Below are 11,135 nucleotides of genomic sequence, written 5' to 3' on the forward strand. Positions count from 1 at the left end.
CCCTGCTTTCCCAAATAGACCAGCCTCCATTGCTCACTGGGATGCTTAGGCCATTTGTCTTCACCTTAGGGGGTTCCCCTTCACCTCAGATGTTCTGTACGTCCGAAAAACTCAGGATGCCCCCAAATCTGCTGGTTGTATATGTGTGCTGCCATTTTGGCTACACAATGATAGGCAGTAATATTAGCAATAAAAGATGGATAGTCCTCCTGGTGCACATGGAAAGACTGTTCTAAAAATGTTGTTCCTGCAAGTAGCACAGGGAGACACATTTACTCTCACCCCCCCCAGTTCCAAGTTGACTCAGGGTGAGGTCCACCTGGAGGGTTATCCACCAGTCAGAACAGGGTAGAAGAGCACACACTACTGTCCCAACTTTATATGTGATTGAGTCCAACCCCCATTCAAAGGGGGAAGCCTATCAGCATCAGTGTCTTCCCATGAAGAATGCTTCTTGCTCATAGGTGTGTAGCAGCATGCCAGCAGTGGGAACTGGTTCCCATTGGAACTGATGGGGCAGAAAACAGGGAAACCAACAATTGATGGATCTGGAGCCAATCACAAGAGGAACCATCTGCTGGATGGTTGTAAATAAGAAGCCAGACAGGGGAAAGGAGGCTAAAGTTGGCACCATTCGCCCTAATGAATTGGTAGTCAATGAATACTAGGGAGAAGGGGTCTACCCTAGATGTCTCCCTAATGAGATGGCTTTCTACCAGCAGGGAGGTAGTGTTTTGTGTGTGTGTGTGTGTGTGTGTGTGTGTGCGCACATGTGCATGCATGCATGCTTGCATGAGCATAAATCATATCAACAGGCAATCTAACACTCTGAAGTGTTATAGTTCATGTTGAGTAAATTCAGCTGAGCATTTAGCTTTACTCTTTGTGTGTGTGTGTAATTATTAACAAACTTCCAAATATTATATTGTCCCCGAAATTCCATAAATATATTACCTTTCTGCATGGTGCTGAAAAGTGGGGGGCTAATTTTTTTTTTAAAAAATTAGATAATAGGCTAAACAAACAGAACATAAATAAATATACTGAGAGATGTTTGTCCCAAGGGAACAATACAAGACTTATAATGCTGCTTAGCTTATTTACTGATTAATCAAATTAAGATCTTGCAAGATATTCACTAGCTGGCAATGCAAAGTATAAGCAGAAGGAAGAATATATTTCTTTGTGGTGATGGTATGAGTGAGGCATGAAGAGCAAGGGACATTTCCCTCCATCGATGTTCCTTAGTCTTTAGCATTTTCCAAGGTGCCTCAGTCTCAGTACTCTTCCACTTGCGCTGATAAAGGAAAGACAAAACCAGGAACTCAGTGAGATAATCCAAAAGATGCATGCTTCATCATTACTCCGTAAACAGAAATAATACAATGATGAGTAGAGATGGACCAATATGTCAGTTTGGGTTTCTCTCATTTTCTTATTTCTGAAGTCTTAAATCTAGTGCCTCATGTTACTGAATCAATCTGTGACATTCATAAAAATTGAGAGCATTTTTGTGCAAACTCCTGCCCCCTCAAAACTTTGTATTGTTTTCCCAATTTACACATTTTTGCAGTTTTCTTAAGCTGGAAACCTGCATCACAAAATTTACAGACGTGAATTTTAAAGGATAGCTTTGTTTCCGTTTGCGTATTGGTTTGTGAAATGTAAATTAGGTAATTTTGCATTAAAATGTGAACTAACCTGAAATACCACCCCCACCTGGCACCATGATAGCTAAATAAGGCAAGTTAATTATTGCTGTATATATTTGCTGCAAAACCACTTTGTGAAATATTCTCCTTTTAAAAATGTCATTTTATGTCATTTTTTTTTCCAATTGAGTTGACACTTCCAAAATCCACAAGTAGGGCAACACCTGTATTAGGTCATTATTACCTTTGCAATAACTGTATTATTGCCACACGAGGGATTTATTAATTGTAGCATTTCCTTCAAATATTTTACTAATTTTGAGCTGCCTACAAAGTAGCTCTGCTCACTCTTTTCAATTTGTACTTTATAAGTGAAATGAATACTCACATATATGCATTGCAGAAAAGACACTTGTTGTCATAGGTGATGCCATCAGAGCCACAGTGGGGATTAAACTCCTTGGTGCATGCTCCTTTGGGATACCCACGACAATATTCCTGCAGAAAAAGTACCGGTAAATGACACTGTTGAATTATTCCCTCCTTGACATTTAGACTGCAAGGGGAATTCCATAGTGACCAATGTGACATTTGTAAGTTTCTTTGCATCTTATTTCATGTTTTAGCTCAGACTTCCTCAACCTTGGCCCTCCAGATGTTTTTGGCCTACAACTCACATGATCCCTAGCTAGCAGGACCAGTGGTCAGGGATGATGGGAATCATGGAACTTTGAAGTGTCAGGCATAGCCCTATTGGCTTTAGCCCAAACGTAGCAGAGTTTTCCTGCACAGCAAGGAAGCTAGTTGCAGCGGTAATGACTAGTCAGCTAGACTCAGAATAACTATTTACAGGATTTATTAAAAGGAAAAATAAAACCAGCAGAGTTTCTGCATACAAAACAAAGCAAATAAATCCTTTCTTTCTCTCTCTCTCTCATAACCATACACAGCACTTCTAACTCCTTCTCCTAACACACCTAACATCACACTGTGCTAGCAATCCTAGATAACAGAGTTGAGTGCTGGTCGTTAACCAATCAGAGTAAGTAGTTTCTAGGTCAAGCAGACCTTGGCTTTCTGCCAAGAGTAAATTGACACTGCCTTGAGTTAATTGTGTGAAGCCAGAATCTGCAAGTTTCCCATGAGAATCAATTAACAGAAACTGAACACCCCCTCACAGATTCTGCTGGACAATTAACATCAAATAACACCTATGTAGGAGATTATTTTTCCAGCAAACCTAAACCCTTGCACATTTGCTTGTTCTTTATCTTTGCCAATGGTTTAGTTAATACATCTGCTACATTTTCTTCACTTGATACATAAGTACATGTGATTATATTGTCTTGTACACAGCAACGTACATTTTGGTATTTTACAGAGATATGTTTGGAACGTGATTTGAAACTCTCTGTTTTACTTAAGGTTATACAAGCTTGATTATCAATGTAAACTCGTACTGGTTCTCCACAATTTACATTTAAATCTGCTAACAAATGCTTGAAATAAATCACCTCGTTGCACAATTCACTCAATGCGGCGTACTCTGATTCCGTTGATGACACACTTACAATGTCTTGCTTGCGTGACCGCCAGCTGATTAAAGCTCCACCGACCATTATAACTAGTCCTGTGACAGATTTTCTATCTGGCAAATTTCCCCAGTCACTATCACAGTAGCAACTCAACATTTCGTCCTCAGAAGAATTTAATTGTAACATATAGCCAATTGTCTGTTTGAGGTATCTCAGAACTTGTTTTACCCCTTTCCAGGCATTTAGTGTGGGTTTTGAGACCAATCTACTTAATATGCCTACTGCGTAGCTAATATCAGGTCTGGACCACTGTGCTAGATACAATAAACTTCCAATTACAGAGTGATATACATCAGGATGTTCAAATTCAGGACTCTCATCTATGTGAAGTGTTTTTATGAAACCTGGATCCATAGGCACCGCTGCCCCTTTGCAATCCTGCATCCTGTATGTAGTCAGTAGTTGTTTAACTTTGTTCTGCTGACTAATTAGGCAGCTGCCATCTTGGGCCCAGCACACTTCCAACCCTAGATATGTCCTAACCGGGCCTAAGTCCTTCACTTTGAACTTACTGGACAATTGCTTGGCAAACCTTTTAGTTTGTTTATCTGTTTTACAGGCATACAATACATCATCTACATAAATCAGACAAAACTCTTGATCACTGCCTGTACCACGTACATAAACACAATTGTCAGCTGTACTCTGCTTGAAACCAAATGACACTAAGGCCTCATGGAAACACTTGTTCCAAGATCTTGCAGCCTGTTTGAGACCATATAGAGCTTTGTTTAATTTTAACACTCTATTGGAACCTGTCTCATAACCAGGCGGTTCGGCTAGATACAGGTCTTCTGATATTGATGCATGTAAATATGCAGTCTGGATATCAAAATGGTTTAAGAGGAGTTTTCTCTTTGCTCCAAGCGTTAAAATCAGCCTTACACTGTCCCCCTTAGCAGTAGGGGAAAAAGTTTCGTCATAATCTTTTCCAGGCCTCTGAGAATATCCTTGAGCCACTAAACGAGCTTTGTATTTGTACTTTCCTGTCACCAGAGGTTTAAGTTTGTACACCCACCTGCAGCCTACAATCTTTGCCCCCTCAGGCGCTGCTACTGGTGTAAAAACCTTGTGCTCATTCAGAGAGGACATCTCTTCCTCCATTGCCTGTTTCCAGAGCTCTGCCTCCTCTTTTGGTAACTTTAACACCTCCTGAAAACTCTTGGGTTCTGCAATTACACTAAACACATTTGCAGTATCTGGAGAAAAACGCACCGGAGGCACTCCTTTGTTTTGTCTTTTAGATCTTCTGGGAGAAAATTTTTCTTCTGACCCACTTTCCTCCTCAGAACTACGACCTCTCTTTTGTTGCTTAGCAACTGGTCTCTGGCTAACTCCACTTTCTTGAGAGCTCTTATCTGAACTTTCCTCCCCCTCAGACTCTGATTCTCTGTGTCTACCTTCAGAGTCAAGGAGCCCCTGGGAAGGTTCAAACCAAACCTCAGTATTGGCATGTAGTCTCTCCCAGCCACTATGTTCACAAAAACTGGCATTCCTGGAGATCACAATGCCATTTGTCCCTTCAGCAAAGCGGAAACCTTTTCCCAGCTCCTGGTAACCCACAAACACTAATTGTTTGGTCTTAGGATCTCCCTTCTTTCTCATTTGTTTCGGAATTAATACCCAGGCTTTTGATCCAAACACATGCAAATGGTCAATTTTAGGTTTTTTCTGAAACAATTTAAAGTACGGGGTTGTACCTATTGTTTGATGAAAGAGCCTATTTTGGAGATAACACGCGGTGAGCATACTCTCCCCCCAATAAGACATTGGGAAATCAGCATCATCAAGCATGGCAAACATCATATCTTGTAAAGATCTGTTTTTTCGCTCTGCAACGCCATTCTCCTCTGGGGAAAAAACGTTTGTTTTTCTATGCCCAATGCCACGCTTTTGTAACCAATCTCTAAAGGCATTTGACATAAATTCGCCACCTCTGTCCGTCTGAACCCTTCTGAGTTTAATGGACAGAAATCTTTCCACAGATGCCACCCAGCCTTTAAACTTAGTGAATACGTCACCCTTATTCTTCATGGGAAAAACCCAAGAGTAACGCGTGGCGTCATCCACAATTGTTAGTGAAAAGCGCGCTCCACCCCTGCTTACAGCAAATGGACCAATTACGTCCATGTGAACCAGCTGTAGCAGTGACTCACTAACTCTGTCACTTCTGGGGTAAGAGACTCTGTGGGTTTTAACCTTTTTACAGACATTACAATCAAGGTACTTGTTACAACTCTTTAAATTACCCCCATCAGCCAATTCAGACATTTTTAGTACATTTTTCCAGCAAGCATGCCCCATTTTCCTATGCAATAAGTGCACACAGTTGTCATGTATAGCTTTGTTATTCACTGCAGGCTGAGATTTACTGACTACTGCTGCAACTTGAGATCCTGCTTTAAGCCAAAACAAGCCTCCCTCTGACTTAGCAGTGCCTAAAATCTCACCAGCCTTCTTAATAATGCAACTGTCTCCTTCAAAATACACTTTAAACCCAGCTTTTAGTAAACAATCTACAGACACCAGATTGCTCCTTAATGAAGGCACACAAAGTACATTTTGCAGGCATTCACGAAGACAAGGAACAAAAACTGCACCCCCCGAAATCACTTCGGAAGTACTTCCGTCTGCTAGAGCCACCTGGCTGCGCTGTGCTGAGTTCTTGGAAACAAACAATTCATCTGAATTTACGATGTGCCGAGACGCTCCAGAATCGACCACCCAGACAGCTTGTTTCTCATCAGCAATCTTGACCTCGGCGGTCACCAGCTGAGCCGACTGTTTTTGTTTGAAGAATTTCCTTTTACGCTGCTGCTGCTGCTGATCTCGTCTCTGCTCCTGCACCGGCAACTGAGACTTGACCAACTCCGGACATTGTCTTTTTAGATGCGCTGAAGACCCACATCGGAAACAACGCCTAACAGCAAACGCTGACTCCTCACCAGTATGCTGCTTTTGCTTCACCTCTGGCACGGCATGAGAACTCCTTCCAAACCGTCCACCAGTAGAAGCCTCTGCAGCCAACGCCCTTTCTTGCCTCTTCTGCCATTCTTCAATCAAACGCCCAGTAACGTAACTGACTGATAAATCATGCTCCGGTATGCCTTCTAGAGACAAAACTAAATTATCCCAGCTTTCCGGGAGAGAACTCAAAATAATAGCCACCTTCTCCTGCTGGTCTAACGCACAGTCTCTTTCCTGTAGCGCAGCGAACTTTAACTGTAAACTGTGTAGGTGTTCCTGCATTGTAACCCCAGGCTGTAACATTGCCTTGTACAATGCCTTGCGAATGAACAGCTTGGAAACCGCTGTCTCACGCACATGGAGTTCTTTAAGTGCTTGCCACACACCTCTAGCTGTCTTGATTCCCCTCACATACGGCAACTGGGAATCTTCCAGCCCCAAGACAATTGTGGCCCTTGCTCTTTGGTCTTTATCGAGGTCTTCATCATCAGGCTTCGCAGGAAACTTACTCACCACTTGCCAGAGACGATCCCTCTGCAGCACTGCCTGCATGCGTTCCGACCACAGCAAGTAATTGGAGTCATTCAGACGCTCAAAAGCCATCTGAACTGGTTGTGAGGCCATCTTGAGAGCAATGTCCCTGGAACCCGGAACCAGCTACTCACGACCACCGAGAGAGAAAACAGGAACCACAGCACCCAGCACTCACACGCTGCAGCTGTTGTCCTTGCGTCCACTGCGTCGCCAGCTCACAACAGTCAGGAACCAGCCAGTGTCCATCTGCTGCACCAACAGGAACAACAACTTCTGGAACTACTGGAACCAACACCGTTGATGCTGACACCACCGCAACTCAGGCTGGCAGCACAATGCCCATAACCTCATGGAACTTTGAAGTGTCAGGCATAGCCCTATTGGCTTTAGCCCAAACGTAGCAGAGTTTTCCTGCACAGCGAGGAAGCTAGTTGCAGCGGTAATGACTAGTCAGCTAGACTCAGAATAACTATTTACAGGATTTATTAAAAGGAAAAATAAAACCAGCAGAGTTTCTGCATACAAAACAAAGCAAATAAATCCTTTCTTTCTCTCTCTCTCTCATAACCATACACAGCACTTCTAACTCCTTCTCCTAACACACCTAACATCACACTGTGCTAGCAATCCTAGATAACAGAGTTGAGTGCTGGTCGTTAACCAATCAGAGTAAGTAGTTTCTAGGTCAAGCAGACCTTGGCTTTCTGCCAAGAGTAAATTGACACTGCCTTGAGTTAATTGTGTGAAGCCAGAATCTGCAAGTTTCCCATGAGAATCAATTAACAGAAACTGAACAGGGAATTGTAGTCTCTAAACATCTGGAGGGCCGAGGCTGAGGAAGCCTGTTTTAGCTAATACACTTTAACTCCAATTATTATTCAATTATTTGTTAACTGCCTTGAGCTCCACCTGCAAAAATTATAACAGAGTAGAACACAAGTCGCTTAAACACTTCCTTTGTTTTAAAAGCTGTGACCAATGCAATGTGTCTTTATTCTTTTAGTGATTGCTTTGTGTTATGTATGCGCATTACCTGTATTTTTTAACTCTTTATCAAAATAAAATAAAAATCCATGAGGACTGCAGTATCACAAAGCTTAACTCTAAATAACTAAAGAGAAATAGCATAAAAATAGATAACTAGCACTCACTCGTTCATTTATTGCTTCAGTGGCAGCACCTAGAACCAAAACACCAAGAACATAAACATTATAAAGTCAATCCATATTTACCGTATTTTTCACTCGATAACACGCACCTGACCATAACACGTACATAGTTTTTAGAGGAAAAAAACAAGAAAAAAAATTCTGAATGAAACAGTGGATGTATCATTTTTGTGCTTCATGCTGTGGCCACAGACATGTGATTTGACGGTGAGTTTGGGGTAGCCCAATGCAAAAATCCTGAGAATCCATGTGGATCTGTGCTTTGTAACCACGTTTTTGCACCATTGCAGCCCCAGGCAACAGTGGGTGCGTGATTTTTTTGGTGCAGGCTGTAGCCATGGACATGCTATGTGATCTGATGTTGAATTTGGGGTGACCCTATGCAAAGATCCTGAGGATCCATGTGGATCTGTGCTTTGTAACCACATTTTAAGTGGGGAGGGAAGGAAAAACATAGAAGGGACAAGGAGCACCTAGAGGGGTGTGCAGAGAAGCAGCTGGCTAAGAATGCAGGAGAGGGATTTTACCGGAGGGAGGAAAGGAAGGCAAAAGTTCCCCCACGCACCCACCCAAGCCAGCCAGCCAGCTCTCTCTCTCTCTCTCTCTCCCCCACCTGCATGTTGCCTGCGAGTCCCTAGACGCAGCAGCAGCATCAGAGCACGGAGAGGAATTAGAAGGAAGGACGCTCTGCTTTCCCCTCTGCTTGCCTGGAGGGGAGAGGTTTTCTCTGCTCTTTGTTCCGTTTGAGCAAACACAGTAACGAAACTGAAGAGGGTGGGCAGTAAGACCCTGAGGCAGAATGCAGGAAAGCAACAGCTTTCTCTCTCGGGAGGCTCGAACGCACGTGTGGCTGCCTGCAATCAGTTTACCACACCGAGAATGAAGATAAACTGGTGAAATAAGGGGGCTGGGTTAAAGCTAAAGGGAAAACCTCAAAGATCCCTCAAGAACAAGGCAGGGGTTCAGGGCTCCCAAAGCCGAGCTGCAGCCTTAGAAGGGAAAAATGGGGCTTTCGGAGGTGGTTTTTACTGCCCCGCTGCTTCCAATTTTTTAAAAGGCAAATTGCAGGAGAAGATGCAGCAGTCAGTCACTCTCTCACTCCCTCCAAGCACCCACACTAGCGAACAAACACACAGGCAACCACACACTCACAAAGCACACACACTAGCAAACACACAGTCACGCTGCAGAGTGGCCAAACCTCCTAGCAAGCACTTCCCTGGCTTCTGCTGACTGCAACGAAGACGACCCTCGAAGAAAATGTGTGATGCACTCGGGCCAGTCGGCTTCAGGGACCACACATTCACTCAATAACATGCATAGACATTTCCCCTTACTTTTTAGGAGATAAAATCTGCGTGTTATAGAGGGGAAAATATGGTATTTATTATTTGTTTGTATGACTGAGAATACTGTGTTTAGGGATTTCAGGCACCTTTCCTGAAATCAATTCTGTGTCCAGGGCAGCTGTTTACCAGCTCCATCTGGTACGCAGGCTGAGACCCTACCTGCTCGCGGACAGTCTCGCCAGAGTGGTGCATGCTCTGGTTATCTCTCGCTTGGACTACTGCAATGTGCTCTACGTGGGGCTACCTTTGAAGGTGACCCGGAAACTACAACTAATCCAGAATGTGGCAGCTAGACTGGTGACTGGGAGCCGCCACCGAGACCACATAACACCGGTCTTGAAAGACCTACATTGGCTCCCAGTACGTTTCTGAGCACAATTCAAAGTGTTGGTGCTGACCTTTAAAGCCCTAAACGGCCTCGGTCCAGTATATCTGAAGGAGCGGCTCCACCCCCATCGTTCTACCCGGAAACTGAGGTCCAGCGCCAAGGGCCTTCTGGCGGTTCCCTCCCTGCGAGAAGCCAAGTTACAGGGAACCAGGCAGAAGGCCTTCTCGGTAGTGGCACCTGCCCTGTGGAACACCCTCCCACCAGATGACAAAGAGAACAACAACTACCAGACTTTTAGAAGACATCTGAAGGCAGTCCTGTTTAGGGAAGCTTTTAATGTTTGATGCATTACTGTATTTTAATATTTTGTTGGAAGCCGCCCAGAGTGGCTGGGGAAGCCCAGCCAGATGGGCGGGGTATAAATAAATTAGTAGTAGTAGTAGTAGTAGTAGTAGCACGAGGAAGCAACCTCAAAAACAACCATGCATCATTATGTTTCTTTCTGAGATGGAACATATAATGGGAGCCTCAAAATGCAAATCTCTCCAGAAGGGGAACCTTTACAATATGAAATATGACTCACCTGAGTACAAAAAGAAGACCATCAAAGTGAGGAGGAAAAAGCTGCCTGGCTTCATGGTTGTATTGGTGGGTTTGGATCTGTTGACCTCTTAGTTCTCTTCCAAGCAGCAGAGGCTTCTCATGTGAGATCTCTCTCCCGTGCATATAAAAAAGTATCAGTGGCCTTGATGATGAACTCTCCCAGTTTCAAGAATTTTTTACATTTGGAAATGTATTATTACAAAGGACTGTGGTGTCCTGTACCAACTTTCACACTTTCCTTTCAGTGCGCAATCCAGGATTATGCAAGAGACATTTGGTAACCAGCTTGGTAGTTTACTTTCTAAACCATAAGACGTAGCAAAGATAAAATATTAAACACAGAAAGAAATTGAATAAAAATGAGCTAAAATACAATAACATTCTTAGTTCACTTTATAACAATCCATTGCTTTGGTTTCCAGAGATGAATGATATAATTTCACTGCTTCAGAAGTAAATAGAGCCCCATTCTTCATGCCAATCAACAACTCTGCTTTTTGTTTTTTTGGAACTTTTTTAAATTAAAAAACACACACAAACTGTTCCACTTTAAAAAGTGAGCTGGATACTTGGTACTTGGTTCCTTGAGAAGTGTTTATTTTCAATGCCACAAATGAAGTAGCTGTGTGTAGATGTTGAAATGGGATCAAAAAAGGAGGCATGGAGGAACTATTGAGATCATACCCACAGGCCCCACTTCCAGCTACCATGTACTGTACTAGTTTCCACTTCTGCCCATGGGCTCATATGCACATACCTCAACATTTACAGGCTCTGGACATACCATTTGTACTGTTCAGACTTCCGGAGGTGGCGCCAACGGTAATGGCGGATTCCCTCTAACTCGGAGGGAAGCTGCTCCACAAAAATCGGGTCTACACCGCTTCGGCGCAGCGGGGACCCTTCAAATCACAGGCGGGTGAAGCCTGTGACCCTGG

At 43.4% G+C, this 11,135-nt stretch overlaps 1 protein-coding gene across 2 annotated transcripts in view; it reads right to left on the reverse strand.

The window, feature by feature from the left end:
* The window catches only part of LOC308467654 (ovomucoid-like), a 72,270-nt gene extending 61,853 nt beyond the window's left edge, over positions 1 to 10,417 (reverse strand). The window contains exons 1-4 of one of the 2 annotated variants that reach the window (XM_080989381.1): positions 10,178 to 10,415; positions 7,900 to 7,928; positions 2,041 to 2,150; positions 1,086 to 1,297 (exon numbers count right to left, since the gene is read on the reverse strand). In XM_080989381.1, coding sequence (XP_080845507.1) covers positions 1,252 to 1,297; positions 2,041 to 2,150; positions 7,900 to 7,928; positions 10,178 to 10,232 — 240 coding nt within the window. In that variant the 5' untranslated portion in view covers positions 10,233 to 10,415 and the 3' untranslated portion in view covers positions 1,086 to 1,251. Of the gene's footprint in view, positions 1 to 1,085; positions 1,298 to 2,040; positions 2,151 to 7,899; positions 7,929 to 10,177 lie in introns of those variants that run through there. The other variant, XM_080989380.1, reaches the window with a different exon arrangement.
* Between the last annotated feature and the right edge of the window lie 718 nt (positions 10,418 to 11,135).

This window comes from Podarcis pityusensis (genome assembly GCF_964106645.2).
Source record: "Podarcis pityusensis genome assembly, chromosome: 2".
Classification (NCBI taxonomy): Eukaryota; Metazoa; Chordata; class Lepidosauria; order Squamata; family Lacertidae; genus Podarcis; species Podarcis pityusensis.